Source organism: Jatropha curcas, chromosome 10 (genome assembly GCF_041381405.1).
Source record: "Jatropha curcas cultivar XTBG-Jc1 chromosome 10, XTBG_Jcur_1.0, whole genome shotgun sequence".
NCBI classification, from domain to species: domain Eukaryota; kingdom Viridiplantae; phylum Streptophyta; class Magnoliopsida; order Malpighiales; family Euphorbiaceae; genus Jatropha; species Jatropha curcas.
Window position 1 is genome coordinate 5,782,440 of NC_143160.1, and position 18,698 is coordinate 5,801,137.

At 35.7% G+C, this 18,698-nt stretch overlaps 4 protein-coding genes across 7 annotated transcripts; all 4 read right to left on the bottom strand.

Moving 5' to 3' along the window:
• Positions 1-498: 498 nt before the first annotated feature.
• Positions 499-5,367, bottom strand: LOC105640472 (HIPL1 protein). 4 transcript variants are annotated; one of them, XM_012224788.4, is made up of 8 exons: positions 5,158-5,367; positions 4,230-4,650; positions 3,940-4,097; positions 2,764-3,561; positions 2,460-2,685; positions 2,128-2,306; positions 1,343-1,584; positions 499-1,150 (listed from the first exon to the last, which is right to left on the bottom strand). In XM_012224788.4, exons 2-8 carry the CDS (start codon positions 4,321-4,323, stop codon positions 745-747), a joined length of 2,103 nt encoding a protein of 700 aa, XP_012080178.1. In that variant the 5' UTR covers positions 4,324-4,650; positions 5,158-5,367; the 3' UTR covers positions 499-744. The 4 variants fall into 4 exon arrangements, with proteins under 4 accessions (XP_012080178.1, XP_020537566.1, XP_020537567.1 ...); XM_020681907.3 differs by lacking the exon at positions 5,158-5,367 and adding an exon at positions 4,735-5,104; XM_020681908.3 differs by lacking the exon at positions 4,230-4,650.
• A 910-nt stretch (positions 5,368-6,277) lies between these two features.
• On the bottom strand, positions 6,278-11,893 carry ELF5 (proline-rich family protein). Its single transcript, XM_012224789.4, has 9 exons — positions 11,567-11,893; positions 10,982-11,075; positions 10,015-10,100; positions 9,553-9,602; positions 9,381-9,450; positions 9,211-9,292; positions 8,681-9,105; positions 7,735-8,265; positions 6,278-6,945 (listed from the first exon to the last, which is right to left on the bottom strand). Exons 1-9 carry the CDS (start codon positions 11,645-11,647, stop codon positions 6,727-6,729), a joined length of 1,638 nt encoding a protein of 545 aa, XP_012080179.1. The 5' UTR covers positions 11,648-11,893; the 3' UTR covers positions 6,278-6,726.
• Positions 11,894-12,645: 752 nt separating this feature from the next.
• Positions 12,646-14,897, bottom strand: LOC105640474 (protein NUCLEAR FUSION DEFECTIVE 4). The gene is made up of 2 exons (XM_012224791.4): positions 14,286-14,897; positions 12,646-14,110 (listed from the first exon to the last, which is right to left on the bottom strand). Exons 1-2 carry the CDS (start codon positions 14,757-14,759, stop codon positions 12,947-12,949), a joined length of 1,638 nt encoding a protein of 545 aa, XP_012080181.1. The 5' UTR covers positions 14,760-14,897; the 3' UTR covers positions 12,646-12,946.
• Positions 14,898-15,086: 189 nt separating this feature from the next.
• LOC105640475 (protein NUCLEAR FUSION DEFECTIVE 4) lies at positions 15,087-17,732 on the bottom strand. The gene is made up of 2 exons (XM_012224792.4): positions 17,091-17,732; positions 15,087-16,340 (listed from the first exon to the last, which is right to left on the bottom strand). The coding sequence occupies exons 1-2, from the start codon at positions 17,562-17,564 to the stop codon at positions 15,162-15,164; spliced, it is 1,653 nt and encodes a 550-aa protein (XP_012080182.1). The 5' UTR covers positions 17,565-17,732; the 3' UTR covers positions 15,087-15,161.
• Positions 17,733-18,698: the final 966 nt, after the last annotated feature.

The following is an 18,698-nucleotide window of genomic DNA, read 5'->3' on the forward strand; positions in this document are numbered from 1 at the left end:
CATTCATCAATAAATATCAAAACAAAACTACTTACTTTGCTCCTACTTAATTTATTTTATTATCAATAATTTTTTCATTCAATTATTTACTAGAAATGATATCCAAATAGAGGTATATTTAAAGAAAGTGTTAGATAAAATTGATTGTTCAAACTGTATTAACGAATGTAATTTTAAAAATACTGTCTTTATATGAAGTTCAATAAAAAAAAATTAGAGACATTATTTAAATTTTGAATGGGCATTAAAAATATTATTAACAAAACATGTGAAAGAGATATATGGAAGTTAGACCCAATACCTAACTCATGCAACTGAAACTGAACATGGAACCTCAAAAGCATGGATCCTTTATTTATTACAACAATATTAATAACTAAACTATACTTCCAAACTAAAATATGATAGTTTATTTTTATTTCGCTTTGCTCATAAGTCATAAGTAAATCCGCATTAATATTAAAAAAAAAAAAAGTAAATCTTTTGAAATAATTTCCGTTCGTGTAATTCAACATAAAACATGTATTTGTAATTGAATTGCAGAATAGCTGACAACTGCACATTCTATCAACTGAATAATTCACGTGAGTCTCAACAGAAAAATTGGTAGTATCAACCTACTCTTTAATAGTTGCAAAAGAACAATTCAGAGAAACAGAACGGAGAAAAGTCTATTGTACAAAAAACTGGAAGAAGGGTGTTGACTGTTGATAGTACATACAGCTGTTAGTGACATGCTGGAAACTAGATAACACCCATCAAAAGCAGGAGCAGAGAAGATAATAAGACCAGTATTCTGCTATATGGGCAATGTAACTGGCCTGCATGTGAAGGCGGTGACATGGTAGGACTTGGGCTTGGAATAACAGTGACATTTTCTTCCTTCGAGCAAGCATAATTGCATCGACTTGGACGAACAACTCTGTAAACACCGCTGCTGGCTAGAATAAAAATATCCTTGTGGTTATCTTCCCCGAATGAGAAAATGTAGCCCAAAGCTGGAAGAGCACTTCCTGGTACAGATATGCACTGGATTGGAGAGTCCTTAGCACAAGTGAAAGGAATTTTGCTCTTGGTAAAGTTACCACTGTTTTCAGGGGTTTCAGCAGCTGCCCACAGTGCACCCGCATACAAATCTGCATATAAGTACCTGAACATATAGAACCAATCAGCAAAGTACACATAAATGTCTGAAGTTGCTTTCAGGACTTAATAGGCAGATTGAAATGAAAAACGTAATTCTTTTACAGGGCCACCTAACTAGTCGTTTTTGTGTACAACGATCAATAACTACACATATGGTCTCTAAAACATCGTAGCAAAAGGCACATAGCTTACACACCTTCCATACATGCATGGATCAGTCTTCGAGCGATAGAAGTAACCCCCAGTAATTGATGCTGATCCTTCATTCTTGTTTACTTCAGAGTGGTTGTATCCCATAACTGGAAAAATTGGGTCTATGGAATTCAAAGATGTATTTCCACCAGGCGATGATGGAGGGTCATAAAGATAGGGTCCCTCATAAACGCGCCAGCCATAGTTTCCCCCCTTGGTGATGATATCCACCTCTTCATATAAATCCTGCAGAACAAATAATAAATAAAAATGTCCAACACTTCGAAGTTCAGAAGTCAATTTCACATAACTTGTCCGACGTAAGCCTCTCAAAGATATGTGCATGTGATATTGTCCAACTCAGAGACTCCAAAAAATACAACAAGAGGCTTAATTAAGCATAAGCTAAATCATTACAGAAAATAAACAAAGAATTCTTTGCCATTTTTGAAGGTCCTTGTTTCTAACACTTCCATTTCCCTAATAGTTCAGTAGACTTCATTAATTCCCATATGCTGGTGAAATGTTAGTTAAAAACAAGATGAGACATTTATGACAAAAGCATAATTTTTTTTAAACTAATGAATGTAATTACTTTTGCAGTGGCTGTGCAAGCTGTTGATTAGACTTCACCTACTATATCCCAACTACTTGACCCTTTACTGCTTAAGCAAAAGTCCAGGAGCACAAATTTCAAGTAAATCTTGCCACAAGAATTCAAGAAATTGAATTATAAACTTGCATTTTTTTTTCTATCAGAGACTATGGGAAGAGAAACACATCACGTACCTCTCCAACATCTGCACACATAAAGTAGGATGGCCTTTCTGAATCAAAGCTGCAGCGCCAGGGATTTCTTAAGCCTAAAGCCCATATTTCTGGCAGCAAATCACTGTCTTCGCTAGATGGATTATCTTTAGGGATTGAGTAGTTTCCCCATAGACCAAGGTTATTAATTTCTTCAGCACCTGCAAAAATGGTACTTATGAGTTCTGAACCATGCCTCTCAATTTATTTCTCAGGTAAAAATGAATGAAAAGAAAACAGAAGCTGCAATGTAGCAGATTGTTAACACAAATCAATAAAAAGTTCATTATAAACAATGCTTTGCATACACTCACTTGGTATATTATCAACATCCAGTCGCATGATCTTTCCAAGTAATGATTTCTTGTTTTGGGAAAAATTGTAAGGATCACCTGCATTACCAGGTCCACCTCCATCTCCCATCATAAGGTATAAATAACCATCTGTCGGTCCAAAGAGAATCTGTCCTCCATGTTGCGATGTGAATGGAAGACCCATAGTGAATATCCTGCTAACTTCCAATGGTTTGGCAGATGTTGCCTGGAAAAAATCAAATGTCAGATGGAATGATTGCATTAAAATAACACCACAAAATTCTATTTGTACAGAGATTTGTACCAAAGAAGCTTCAACTGTTGAACTGTTTGCAGTATATTCTGCAATAACACTATGATATTGGCAGGGCTGTGCGCCATTGTCAGGAGTTAGCTTCGAAGGATCACAATTCACATCTGAATTACATGAACATCTTCCAACACATCCTGGCCATCTAACCTTGTCACAATTAAATGAAGCAAAGAATCGACCATTTTGTGCAAAATTTGGATGAAATGCCATGCCCATCATTCCAAATGCACTACTAAAATAAACTTCATCCGTTAGATCTATAAAAGGACTTGATTCATCAATTTCCATTGTTCCTCCAGATCCTTCTTCAGGAATAGTTGCCAACCAAATCTTGCCTGGTTGGCTAGAGAAGAATGCACGATTAGACCCATCTGGATGGGCAACCATATTAAGGTAAGATCCATTTCCAATTTTCTCAAGGCACAACCCATGTGGTGGACTAGATGATACAGTGTTATTGAGAGTAACAGGTTCACCATCAAAACATACTGATCCATCAGTAGACGCTCCGCCAAATGCTGAGCAGAAATCAGTTTTTGACTGCCAGAGATCAGTCAATTTTGTGACGCTGGAATTGACAGGTAAACCGGCTTGGCCTTTTAGTGAAGGGGCAAAAGGTGAATTTGATACAGATACAGTTTCACACGCATCCCATACTTGAGAGCAGAAGTTATTCACTGCTTGGCCAGACTGGGATGAATTTCCTGAAACAGTAGAATTACAGAGAACAGGAACTGGCCGTTGCACAGAGTTGATTGTAAATAACTCCGCTGAAAATGGATCACATCTCTGTAAACCATGTCAACAAAGATATCAACAGTCAGAAAATTCTTTCACAATGGTCCAGTTGTTTAGAGATCATTAACATATTTAAAATGCATTATTTAACGGCTAAAGACTGAATAAAGAAACTATGCTGATTATGTTTAACCTGAAAAAAACCATATATTTCTAAACTTCATGATGAAATAATTCTGTAGGACCTATCTGGATTTGGTTGTAACAGCAATTTTCTTTAGATTTTCTAATACATTTGTAATGATGTTTTGATCAACGGATAAGCAATAATTATATTCAAGCCATCAAACGCTGAACCTGGGTCAAATTCAAAAATTCAATGTCTCAGACATAACTTTTACTTGACAATAAGGAAAACAAAATTCTTACAGCACAAAGGATAGATTTGATGTGAGAAGAACAGCCAGGATCCGAGATGTTCATTGCTTGAAATTGCTTCTGCAATTGTGTATCTTCCGTGGAATTGCAGCAGGTGCTCCCCTTGTAGGGACAAAATTTCAGAGTGGTGTTCAATGAAAGGGGTTCTCCTACATCAATAAATTCAAACAGAGAAAGAGAATTAAGATTCATGTGCACAATAACATAGGGCCAGTAAAGTTTTGTAACCACAAACCCAAAAAAGTTGAAATCAAAACAGTATAAAAAGAATCAGTACAAACTTGAATCAGTGCATAATGGATGGGGAAAGGAAGGATCAGGAAGCAACACCAAGTTAAAGAACAGCAAGACAATGGCAAGCATTTCTCCCATCATACCAAGCAACACCTACAAAAGCCTCCTTTTTGTCTATGCCAGGATCATTTTAAGCAGAAGAAAACCTGTCTGAGGTTTGAAAGTTCTATCCTCTACCAACTGCTCTAATATTTTAATAAATTCATCGTCTCTCTACTGGTGGCCCATCAATAAGCTCTTTCTATATATCAAGCTCTCTAAAGTCAGCTTCCAGAAGGAAATTCTTTTTATATCCTTTCCTTTCTCTTTCTACATGTAAATCCTTTTTAATTCCACAATGATTCTCTCTCTTTGCAAAACCCCTCTCCCTATCACAAGCTTTTGAGTTTTGATATTTTTCTATTTCAGCTGCAAGGATTAAAAAGCACAATTAACTTTCAATCAAGGATTAAGCCATCGATTGGATAACTTTACATGGTTGACTCCACATACATAAATAAATAAATATGATGGGTAGTTGAGAAGAAATCCACTTGCATTGCCTACACAACCAAGTTGGATAAATCTCGGTTGGTTCAATGTGTCTTGTGCACAAATTGCTATTGCCCTTTCTGGATCAGTTCATTTATACCCAAAACCCCACACCACAAAGCAAGCCAAAAAGTATGGTCATATTCACACTGGAAAACAAGAATAGAACCCCTTTGACTTTACCACGTACAGAATCAGAAAAGAGCTTTCCAAATTTATAATGACATGAAAACAAGAAAAAAAGAGAGAGATATGGTGATATGAAAGTTGCCAATCTATAATTTGAAGAGCTTCTGAATAAAACAAAAGGTATCTAACCGTCGCATCCTTATCTGCTATGAAATAATAAAAATAGAGTAATGAATGGGTCAAATGTCTACTCACATTATTTTAGTGAGAACGTGTAGCTGTACAGTCTAGATTGTGTAGATTATAACAGGGACAACAACTGCCCAGAAATTTCTTTCTTGAAAGATACTTTTTTTTGTGTCAAAACAAGACTTATCTACCAGATAAAGCTAAAGAATCAAATTGCTTAAGGTCTAAATCAACAGCAAAAACAAGAACAGTTAATCCGGTGAGAATGCCGGGCCGGCGGGTCCTTTGAAAGAGAGAAAGCAAAGGCTTTTATTTATTTATTTATTCTTTCTTTTTTGACTGCTTCTTTCACTGCCTTTACAAGTAAATCAAATCTTACAAAATTCAATAATTTTTTTTTTTGGCTTTTGTAAATTTAGTCATTTCCGATTTATTTAAAGATACAAAAACAATATTTTTTAATATTATGATTTTAAATCAATTTATTAACAATATATATTTTGTAGATAAATATAAAAATATAAACGCAGATTATATAAAATTAGGTACATATTTATTTACTCTCTTAATCATAATTATAATTTTAAATCTGTTATTCGGTAAATATGTTAATTAGGGAAAGAAAGATTTAAGGAAAGATTTGAACCTAGATATATATACACTCACCACTGAAATATGCCTTAATATACAAAAATAAATATAAAGGATTAACCAAATCAATTAATTTAATGTGATTACATTTCCAAGACTAATTAATATATTTTATTAATTAAAAAGAGTGAAATTATAATTATAATTAAATTAGAAGAACTAAATAATTGTTTACTGGAATTCAATTTTGATTATGTTACAACGTGCTAGCATGCACATGGCCATTGCTGGTGCACACAGACAAAATGGTCCACTATGATGAATAATGCTGATAAACAAAAAAAAAACTATTATTCTATGCAATTACAATGACTACTATTAAAGAACAAAAATAATAATAATAAAAGATAATATTTTATTGTGAGGTCTCCTATGATTAGTGCAATATGACAAATGGCATGATCTCACTTTCCTACTTGTGACAATTATCTCGAGGTACCAAAAACTTCTTTCCTGCTAAGAAAACTTTCTGAGACTTCTTCCTTGGTGTATTTTCTGGTCTGTTCCACAAAATGGTATCATACTCTTAGGAAGCTTTAAAAAATTAGAAGTTTGTCTCTGAATATGCAACATAGAATAGAAATACATCATTGGCAGGTTATAAATCAGAAGTATACAGTAATTTAATTCAGCCCGTGAAAGAGGGGGAAAAGTACAAATTGAGAATCGAGGAGAAAGCAAAGTTGAATTTAAATGTATTGTAATGCAGTTCCCACCTTGCTCCAGGTTAAAATATCTACGGTCGACTGAGAAAACTTACCACCAGTTATGCCCACCTCACTTAATTGAGATGTTTTAGCAACACAAAAATGAAGTACCGGCAATAATGGAAGTTCCTAAAGCCACTATGAAGATAGAACCAAGGCAGCAGGCTACCAGAAATAATAAATATTTCTAGTCAACTCCCTGATCCGGTACATTAACCTGTACACTAGATTCCCCTTGGCTTCTTTTATACTTCCCCTCTAGCCTGTAATACTGAAATTAAGCATCAAGGGCACCAAGTGCTTTCATGTCCTCCAAAAAGGCCATATATGAGTCATCAATGCTCGTAGCCTTCGACGCTGATGACAAGTTAGTGGACTCTGGCTTCACAATGGTACAAGCTGCTGGCCTGATGGGTGTTGCTGTTGTTGGAATTGTTGACTTTGGTTTCGGTTTTGTGACTGCAGTCTCTCTCCTTACACGAACTGAGGCAGGAACCTGAATTAGACCAAAATTAGGACACAAGTTTCAAAAAATTATGCAACATAAGTAGGGTTCAACAAAAATGAAGGTGTTTCCTCATAATGAAAATACAAAGAGAAAACCTTTAATGCAAAGATCAATTAATGTGTTGCTACATGTTAATCTACCATTTTCCAGCCAATCCTAATAGGACACTATATTAACACATCAGCGAGTGGGTATTTTATCCTCTTCATATGTTCTAAAATCGGGCAGAGAATTTACTGGGACATTCCTTGCACTACATCGTGATCCCATTTTTCTTGCTGTCCTTTCCTCTACAAGCCTTCTTGAGACAAGCTTTTGTCTAGTGGGTATTTTATCCTCTTCATATGTTAATTGATTAGTTCCAATACTATTTCATGAATTCTGGCAAGTTGTGTTCAACAATCTATTGTCTGATCTTGTCTGCAAATGACCCAAATTTTCTATGTTCCAATATATCTTGAAACTTTTTGCTTGAAACCTCAAGAGAAGTCACCTCAGGGTTAACACATTGATAATGTCTAACCAATTGTGCACTTTTGGAATGCATAGTTACCACAGAATAGTAGGATAAAAATGGGCGACCTGTCATTGCCCAGAGAAAATGCACCCCCTAACAATAAATTATCATGATCATGTCCCAATATATCTATCGAACAATTGTGAAAATGGTGTAAACAGGGAAACAATTATGCAATTGTAGTTATTTTTTAACATTTTTCTTTGATTTATTAAAGAGACGAGGATGAAATAGATAAAGAATCAGAGGATTAAACTTACCATAGCTGTAAGTTCTGGAGTGTGCTGTGCTAGTGGCCTCTTAACAACAGTAGATGCTGCAGATTTGACATAAGATGGCTTCTGCGGAACAGTTATCCTTGCTGCAGCATCTTCTTGAAAGGTAGGAGGAGGACCAGGAGGAAGTGGTGGCATCATCATTGGGGGAGGTCCAGGGGGAGGACCATATGGTGGTCTTGGCATTAGTGGAACCATCACTCCAGGAGGAGCCACTTGACCAGGGAGTCCTGAAGCAGCCACTGGTGCATGCATATTTGGTGGGGGTGGGGGAGGGGGCAAACGCGACATCCCCAGTGGTAATACATCAGCCTGTAATGTGGGGATCAAGGATGGCCCAGGCACTGGAGGATGTTGCAATGGAGGCGGTGGCGGTGGGGGAACCATTTTAGTGTTATCACTAGATACTGTTTGATTTTTGCTATCAGCTTCAGATGATGCACCATCAGATTGATTCCTTGCCGATGTTGGTGGCATTCCTGGAGGAGGTGGTGGTGGAGGGAGCACAGAAGTTACCTGAATAAAGAAATGATGTTAACCTTTTTATCCAAAATTTAGAAAACGTTAAGAAATTAAAAATCTCAGCATTGAAGCTGGTTCAGTTCTACTCTGGTAACTTCTTCAATAACTAAACACCTAGCTTATTTTTAGTTAGACTTGAATTGACAAAATCAAACTAGACCAATTATTTGAGTTGACAAATACCAGTAAAACATTTTAGATTTTGAAATTTAGACAAGTAAAAACTTCTTTTTAAAAAGAAAAAACCCAAATGGTGGACAACCAAACAAACAGTTAATACTTTTCGTCATCCACAAACTTCCCAAAACCCAATGTTTCTATCCTTAGCTCCTAACTGAGTCTAATTTCTTCATCAAAATTATGTTGCCCCTAAGATAAAGCATTTCTAGAGGAGGTGAAAGACACTTGCCTGAATTGCTTCTTTGGTGGATGATTCATCTGACAATATAGATGAATTTCTCTCCCTTTCACTTCCATTAGTGCCAGGTGGTGGTGGCTGAGTTTGTTGAAGAGGTGGTGGGGAAAGTAAGGTGTGACTTGCAACTTGGTCTTTTGGCGGGGGGCCTGGAGGAGGTGGGGGCAGAGGTGGTGGTGGCAGTGATGTCCCCATGCCTGGTACAGGAGGCTTTGGAGGCATTGGAGGAGGAGGAGGTAGAGGCAAGGAAGCAGGTATAACAGAGTTATCCCCACCACCCAATTGAGTGCCATCTGGCAAAGGAGGAGGTGGGGGAGGTGGGGGTGGAGGCACTGCTAAAGCATCATCCTCTGCCTCGGCCATTGAGGATGATGCAGCAGCGCTTGATGAGCCAGCAGCAGATAAAGGAATCCGGGGGCCTGCAAGCCAAAGTCAACAGAGAAGTCAACAGGGAGAGGGAAAGAGACAAAGCACATAAAGCAACAGCATATTTAACTTGAAAATTGAGAGGGGAAAAAAAATACCTATGGATGACTTATACATAGGAGGCTTTCCCGGTGGTGGGGCCCCAGTAGGATTCAGTGTAGGGTGATAATAGACAGAGTCCTGCAAGTTGCAACCCCAAATTTTGTAAATGTAAGATCATAAGAAAGGAAAACAGGACTAAAGAGGTATTAAAGTTAGTCATATATACTTCAGGTTTAGGGTGCTTGACTCTCTCTTCTTCTTCTGCAGATGTTCTTCTTCGAGGTGGACCCAAATGACTGCACGTAAATGTATACTACAGTTTGTCAATCAAATAAAGTGTTAAAAAATACTGGATTGCTCACAGACAAAAGGGAACAATAAAAGAGTGACCAATTTACCTGAACATTACTGGGGTCTCACCCTTCTCCTTCATTTTATCTTCATACTCCTGTCCAGGACACAAAAGAAAAATGATTATCATGTCACATAACAGACATTTCTTCTTCTTCCACTTCCCTATCTACTTTTTTCTATTTAATTCTTTATGCAATCAATTTGGACCTAGTTGTTCTAGAACTGTGAACCATCAGTTTTGACGGAAAATGTTATCTGAATGTTATTTCTTCCCATTTACAAGTATATCGCATTGATCAAGTTTTTTTTGTTCCCTATCAGTAACTACCTTGTTAAAGAAAGTTCATAATCCAACTAAAATCATCAATTAGCCACAGATCTATGCTTTTCTGCATTTATTAAACATTTCCAACTTGATCCAGATATCTAACCACAATCATAATTTTAAGATAAGCAAGGAGATGAAAATGAAAGAAGAAGCTGAACACATGCATTGTAAATACTACCTTTCTTTTTTTCAAAACAAGGTTAAGTGTATCCTCCAGTTGTCTCTTTTTGTGTTTTCTTGCTTTATCCAATGCACCATCAGCCTCTGCACCGATGAATCAGACACAAAACTAAGTTTGAAAGTGAAAAGGCTAGCATACCAAGTTTCATTTCTAAATTGCATGTGGAAAAATGAGAAGAACAGCAAGAGCAGTCATAGAAAAATATAGGATAAATATCAGAGAAAAATTATTGCAGCATCATTAAAAAAAAGCTGAGGAATGAATAAGCAGTTCTTGTTTTTCTGTATTTATTTTTACTAGAATTTTGCTATAGCCATGAGCTAAACTGGTTTCAAGATAACCCAAAGTGATCTTTTCTAGACAAGGACGTTTATAGCTAACAGATATCCTAAACATTATCCACGTGCCCCCTTCACAACACAACATGCGCCCACTTACAGATGCATAAACATGCACACACGAGTGATCACATACAGAGAGATTAAATTTACACTTCTATCCTCAAATTTGCTTCCTCAGTTCTTTCACAAATTAAAATAGTTAATGTCTGGCTGCATCCCGAGAGCTATTGACAATTATTATGCAGGAACTACAAGGATACAAGCCTGCAATCTTCCACAGGCTTAGAATTCTAGTTTTCAAAGATAGTAAGAGACACACTTAAAGTTCTCAAAACAAAATGAACACACTGCCTCAAAAATCATAATGATGAAAGCTGATTAATATTCGGTTAATGGTAATTAAAAAGCTACAGAATTATTAAGTGTTAGAAAGAATAAAAGAAGAAGTTGATGGCCATGAAAGTGGCATTACAAACATATTGTCTGGTGTGTACAGTTATTTTAGAACAGTCAAGCATCCAACATTATAAATTAAGTCTTCTCTCTATCCTTGGCTATGCTTCATAATATCTACAGTCGAAGGGAAAAGAGGGAGAGAATTATTCAAGTATATTATGACTTACTCATCATTTCCAACTTCTCTATTTGCTCCCTTAGCACCTCAGGATCCTTCTTCAAAATGCCCACCTCCCTAACCTTCTTTCTTTCTTTTTTGTTCTGTCAAATTAAATTGCACGAGAAAAAGTTAGAAGTTAGTGGATTCATCAACAAATGCATCAGTTATCCAAATAACATAAAATCACTTCATGAAATCACAGAAAGCAATATTATTTATGAAAATCACAATTTGAGTGAAGTAGATATAAGTACAACAATCAACTACACTTAAACTTAACTAATAACTATTAGGCCAAGCCCTAAACGTCCAAATCCAAATCCAAAAAACTTCGGCCTCTAAGTTGGAAAATCAGATAGTTCACCAAATTAAAATACATCAAAATTCCAAGTTTCCAAACTTTGTAGAGTCTAATAGAATTAAAATTTATTTTTGAAAAAAGCAAATCCAGAAATTAAAATTTTGACTTAATTTCTCATTACCTGCTCAGTATAAAAAAAAAAAAAGGAACTATTCGATAAAGAAACCCAAAAAAAAAAAAAAAAAAAAAAGAGATAAAATAAGATAAAATTAAAAACATAAATGAAATTACCCGTTTTAATTCCTTCTTGCGAAGCTCCTTACGATAGGCGTCTGTAGGGTTCATAACTTTGCCTCCTTTCGTCGTCTTCATGATGTAAATTCAAAAACTGAAAAAAAAACTCTTTCCTTCTCTACCTATCTATCAATCTATCTCCTCAAATTTTATATTTCTAAGATAATAACTGATAATGATTTTACTTCTTCTTCGATATGATTGAATGTGGATTTTGCGAAATCAATCAGAGCCAGAAAGAGCTTTGCAGAACAAAAACCCTTCCTCGCTTCGTTTCTTTATCGTTACAATTGGATCAATTTTACCGATTGAGCTACTATTCCTTAATTTTGCACCAATTTCCCATTTTAAATCGGGTTAAACTTGGGGCGGGCTGATGCTAACTCGAATTGTATACTTTTGGGCTCGAGTTACGGCCCAATATTTTTTTTTTTTTTACCTTGAAAAACATCCTAAAGCTTAGGGGCGAGTAAATTTTGGTTCCAACCACAAATCGAATCACACTATTCAATTCGGTTGGATTTTTTTTATCTAAATCAGTTTGGCGTAGTTTTCCTTTTGGTAAACCTGGTAGATTGAAATAGCTGAATCATAAATTTTTCAACATAAAATTTCGATTCCAAAGTAACTTTTAATTTATAATCTTATGATTGATGACCTGACATAGTTTTTTTTTCTTCTTTTCCCCTCCAAGAACAGACTGAAAATTTTAAAATCTAAAATTAATATGTGAATATAATTTAATTAAATTAGGAATAATTTGAATCAGTTACAAAGAAGGGAAACTAACTTATAAAATATATCTTATTCAAAAAAAAAAAAAAAAAGGCGGGATTCATTGATAACTTCATATGATATCATTTTTATTTTCGTTTTAGAATAAATGACTTCCAGCAAATATTTAATATTAAACACGAAGATGAAACTTTTATCTCCGTTTAAAAGATAAAGATGTCGAATCACTCGTCTTGACGCTCGTTGATTATTGTTAAATTCTTTAATTAATAAAATGGTTTTTTGAACTGCATAAAATTATTTGGCTGGAATTTGCTCATTATTTCAATAAGTAAAAGTAGTTTAAAGAAAAAACAAGAGTACTATTTTTTCACCAACAAAGCTGCTATTGTATAAAAAATATATATTTACAAGCACTATATTGTACATCTACCAAGAAAAATACAAACATGCCCTTTTTTTATTTCAAAGAAAAAAAAAAAAAAACAAATAGAAGCTTCATCAGCACCATTCTTTGGCCTTCAAGCAGATTAGTTGCTACATAAACATATTTCGTATATCACGGTGAAGAGCAGCAGTTAATGAACGGGAGAGAAATACCAGTCTTACTATATAGTAAAAATCTCTTATGATCTTTATAATTTACTCTCTCGTGGAACATCGTAATCTTCCGAGTACAATCCGATCATAGAAACTTTTTGTCCGAAAGAACAATCCTAAAGCAGCAAGAGACCCCAGAAATGTAGCTGATGCCATGATCAGAAAAGATAACATGAAACAATGGGTTCCAGAACATGAGCTCCCTTCTCCTGATGCTTCTCTGTCGTAGATGTAGCCAACCACTTTTACAGAGAATATGTAAGATCCAACAGGGCTAGCAATCGTAATGGTGTTGAATATGGTGCCCATATGTGCTACCCCAAATATCTCTGAAGCAATTGTTGGCATCAGTGACCATTGAGAACCATAACAAACACCAACCAAAACTGAACCAGCATAGAGAGCACCAGGCAAACCAGAAGCAATCACCACATGACCAATGGTCATGCCTGCAAGAGTGATGACCATGAATGATGGCCTTGCCCAACCTCTAGTGAGTAAGAAATAATCAGATATATAACCAGCTCCAAATCGGCCGAGAAAATTCCAAATGCTCCACAAAGAAACTAAGGTATTAGTCTCAAAGCCTCCATAACCAAGAGATCCTCCAACTTGACTCATATTATTCACTGTGGCAAGTCCTGAACCCATACCACAAGCCATAGCAAGAAATAAAATCCAGAAATCAACTGTTTGCACAGCTTTGAAGAGATTCAGGCCTTCCACATTATCCAAAGAATTCTTTTCATTGACACTGCTATCACATCCACTGCCACTAGGCAAACTCTGATACCCAGTAGGATAATGTCTTGCAAGTACCTTAGACTCATCCAAGAATTGATTCCTCTCAGAAACAATATCAGAATTCCTTTCCTGGGCTCTGATTGCAACAAAAATAGGCGAAACAAGCAATACCATGAGCAGGACAAATGCAATGACACGCACTGGAAATTGGAAACTGAACATATGTTCCAGTATTATAATGATCATAAGGTAAGCAGCAAGAACCAATGCAATCAATGAGAAAATGTCAAGGTACTTCTTTTCATCTTCTTCACTCACATTATGAATTATAACAAACCACATCAGTATCATCGGATTGATGCTGGGCAACAGGGCTAGCAGCAAGAGGTATGAATTAGGTTTGTTGTTGAATACTGTTTGATAAACTTGTATTAACATTGCTCCACTCAAACCAAGAAATCCCTAGCAAGTAAAGCGGGAAAAAAAAGATGGAACTTTCAAAAAAAGAATCGATCAAATTCTCATTAATCCATGCAATTGATAAAATTCTCATTAATCCATGCAATTGATATCAAATTGAATTGATGAAAAAAATAAAATAAAATTAGAACAAAAACAACTAAAGGGAGACCGAAACCTTCATTATGCCAACGGCAGTGCCACTATAGGTGGGGAAATTGCGTACAGAAGTGACAACGTTAGCAGTGTTAAAGAAACTCTGGGCATGCGCCGCCACAAACATGAATAAACACATCACAGCAACCGGCGGTGGTGGAATCAGTCCGGTAACGGAGGCCCACATGAAAAAATATCCCGCGAAACACTGAATTGCGCCAACCAGGAGAACCACCCATGGCCCAATAGTAATCGTCGAAGTGGGCTCGTGTTGATGGGTCGTGGCTTTGGTGTAAAGAACGCCGGAAAGGATACCGCAGTTAGCTCCAATATCTTTGAAAACAGAAACAGTGTCCAATGTTGATTGATCATAGCCTTGCGTGGATTTGATTGCCGGAGAGTAGATAGAGAAGGTGTAGAGTGAGCCGCTGGTGCACTGTATCCATATGCTGGCAACAGTAGAGAACCATTTCGTGTTAAACTCCAATCTCTCCATGTACAACCCCTCTACAACTGAATCGAGCTATCGGGTTATCCATTATCGAATGTCTAAATCGCTTTTGTCGTTTTCCATAGCCGAAAATAGGTAAATTTCTAAGAGGCAATGTCGTTTAGAGTGGAAATGGGTCTAGACACCAAAAGAATACATTATGCCCAACTCAGTAAATTGACGTCATTGGATAATCAAGAAAATTGTTAAAAACAATTACAGCTTATGCAATTCCTCTCATCAAGAACATCAAAAAGGGTACAACAGTAGCTACAATGATATTATGAGATTGTGAAAGATAAACATAAACAAGCCATTCAACACGAAGGGAAAAAAAAAAAAAAGCAGAGCATCTTATACATGGATGATGGATTTATACAAACTCACTCATTTACATAAAAATGGCATTTAAGAATGCCTTAACCGTTTAAGCACAACCACCTGATAAAACCTCCTTGTCCTTAAGAACAATGCAAGAGCAACAAGAACGCCAAAGAAAGCAACAGCTGCCATTATAAGAAAAGACAACATGAAACAGCGAGTTCCAAAACATGTGTTATCTTCACCAGTTGCTGCCTTATCATAAATATACCCAATGACCCTTACAGAGAAAATATATGATCCGAGAGGACTTGCTAGGGCAATGGTGTTGAATATAGTACCCATATGCCCTACACCAAATATCTCAGAAGTAATAGTGGGCATCAATGACCATTGTGAACCATATGAAATTCCCACGAGAACTGAACCTAGATATAAATTTTTAGGAAAACCGGACGCAATAACTATATGGCCAGTTGCTAAAGTTGCTAAAGTAATAGCCATAAATAATGGCCTAGCAAAGCCACCTCTGTGCAAGAAAATATCAGATACAAAACCAGCTCCAAACCGGCCAAGAAAATTCCATATACTCCATAATGAAACTAAAGAATTTCTTTCAATTGTCGAGTAACCAAGAGATTCTCCTACTTGACTGATGTTATTTATTGTTGCAAGCCCAGATCCCATTCCACAAATCATTGCAATAAATAATAACCAGAAGTTTCCAGTCCGCAATGCTTGCAAGAGATTTAAGTTGTCTTCATCTGATAAACTGCTGTCACTAGAAGCAGCTTTTGGCTGACTCTCACCACTAGGCAGTGCATGATAATCTATAGGATCTTCTGATGTAGAAATATCGGAGGAAGTTGCTGGTTTTGGTTTGTAACCCCTCTCTTCTAATAGTGCTTGTGCATATCTATCAGAGCTTTCTCTCAAAGCTCTGATAGCAACTCCAAGGGGTGAGGCAAGAAGAAGCAGCAAGAGTTCAAACATAATTATGCGTGCCCATAATGGCATAGTGAAGATGTCCCTTAACAATATATTGACTGTGAGATAAGCAGCAATGATCATTGCAACAGCAGAGAAAGCATTCAAGCGTTTCTTGTCATCTTTTGTGTTTGTGTCATAGTTTCTTACCAAATTCATAAGCAAAAGAGTGATTATTGTTGGTGTCAGTGCAAGTAGTAGAATGTAAGTGCTGGGATGACCCTCACATACTGTCTCATAGAATTGGATAAGCATTGCTCCGCTCAAACCAAGAAATCCCTGAAAATGTAAAAAGGCATTCTCTTGACAATTCTATATATCCATTTACACCAGTCATACCAATTAATCTGCAAATGTTATATTAAACCATAATCATTTCAAGATCCATGACTAGCAAAACATTATCAGAATTGTGCTCATGTAATTACTCATTGCAATATGCAAAATTAGAGCTTTAGACCAATATCCACAATGTTAACTTAGTTAAAGGTAAGTAACATAAATCGAGAAAGACGTTATATCCATTTTTATGTTTAAGAGCCATAAACCACCCAATTCATTTGACCTACTGTTTAATACGAAAAAGAATTGAAGTGAAAAAGATAGAAAACAGAACAAGAAATTTTAATTCTTTTCTCGTTATTCTCCTTGTGTCCCCAAAAAATTGATTTTATCCTATTAGATTTAGATAATGATTTGATGTGTGTATACCTGAATTCCTAATTATTGGATTAGCATATTTCCCAATAAATGGCTTTCATATATTGGGAATTTTCTCAGAGTTGCTGTAGCCTGTTGTTAAGAGTTTTCCATATATGGTAGATCGTCCAGTCTAAGAAGACTACAACAAATAACATGCGTATCAAATGATAAATATCCCAACCATGACATTGCGTCTTCTAAGGAAAGAAACAACTTGGTAGATGAGTGTATAAAATTGCCCAGCAGCCACTTATAATGGAACAGAAAAAACTAAATTAAAATGTCAAGCATGAAATCTAAATGAAACAGTATAATCCACCGGCTTACCTTCATGATGCCAACAATAGTCCCACCATAGTCGCCGAAATTATGGACACCGCTCACGACGTTCGCCGTGTTAAAGAACGTCTGCGCGTGAGCCGCCAACCACATGAATAAACACATAACCGGCACCGGTAACCGGGGAATCAAACCGACGACGGAAGCCCACATCACAAAATAGCCAAGGAAGCATTGAATCGCGCCAGCCGCATGAACAACCCATGGCCCGCTGAAGACTCCCAGATGGCGACTGTAAGGATCGAGAGTGACAGCGGAATAAAGGAGGCCAGAAAGGATGCCGAAGTTGGCGCCGATATCCTTGAAGACAGAAACGGTGTCGAGCGTTGATTGGTCGTAGCCTTGACTGGATTTGAGAATGGAAGAGTAGATACCGAAGGTGTAGGATGCACCGCAACTGCTCTGTATCCAGATGCTTGCAACTGTGGCAACCCATTTCGTCCTGAGCATCTCTCTATCCATTGCTTTCGCAAATTGGTTTCAGTGGTGTTATTAATTCATATAAGTTATCTTTTTCTTTGAAAATGGGGATTTGACAGAATTTCTCTGAGAGACACACAACTCGCAAGGAAAAGGATTTGCTAATAAAAATTGTAATCGGTAGGGAGTGTCGTAATTTGAAATTTAACTCCAACAGTTTGGGAAAAATATTTAATTGATTAAGTTATTTAATTTAATAATTATTGGAAAATTACTGTGACAATAGATAATGTTAATGTGGCTTTGATAATAAGTATTGGATCTTTCTGCCTTGTAATAACCCCGTTAAATTAGACAAGATCAGTTGTTTTTGTTTCTTACCGGTCGCATATCATATCTTGTTTTTGTTTCTCATTGGCTGCATATCGCTTATTGTTTCAATGATATCAGTTGATTTTCAGAAAATAATTTATTTAAAAGAAAATAAGCAAAATATTTTCTTCCATAAATATTTTAAAATGACATTTTGGTTACAATATTAAAAATTAGTTAAAAGTAAAATATTTAACTAATATGATCATAAAAATATTTATAATAATATAATTTTGTATTTAAAAAATTTCATTGTTAAATACTATGAGAAAATATAAAAAATGTTAAATCACGAGGGTCGTCGGTGACTGGCATTGATGTTTAGTAGTGGCCGGTGGCCGATAGTGGTGTCTGATGATAAACAGGGACTGGTGATAATTGCTATCAATAATTAATAAATTAAAAAAATATACATTTATAAGGTTATATATAAATTTATCAATATCGTAAATGTTTTCCTCTATTCAAAATAACTTATATCATGTTTGGAACAATAATCGTAAATGTTTTAATGGTCATATAATTTTATACTTAGTTTTATTTAGGTCACTAATTTTAATTTATTATTTTTTAATTACTTAATTTTATTTTTTTGTTTCAATGAGGTTCACTTACCGGAATCGGGTAATTGAAACATAAATATGATAATAAAAAACAACATATATCACAAAAATAAAATAATGATTAGAAAGAAATATAAAAAAGAAAATGAAAAAAAAATATAAATAATAGGTGAAATTTTTTTTTAAATGTTTCATTATTTGTCAAATAAATTAATAGGTGGATTCTAAATTAATATATTTA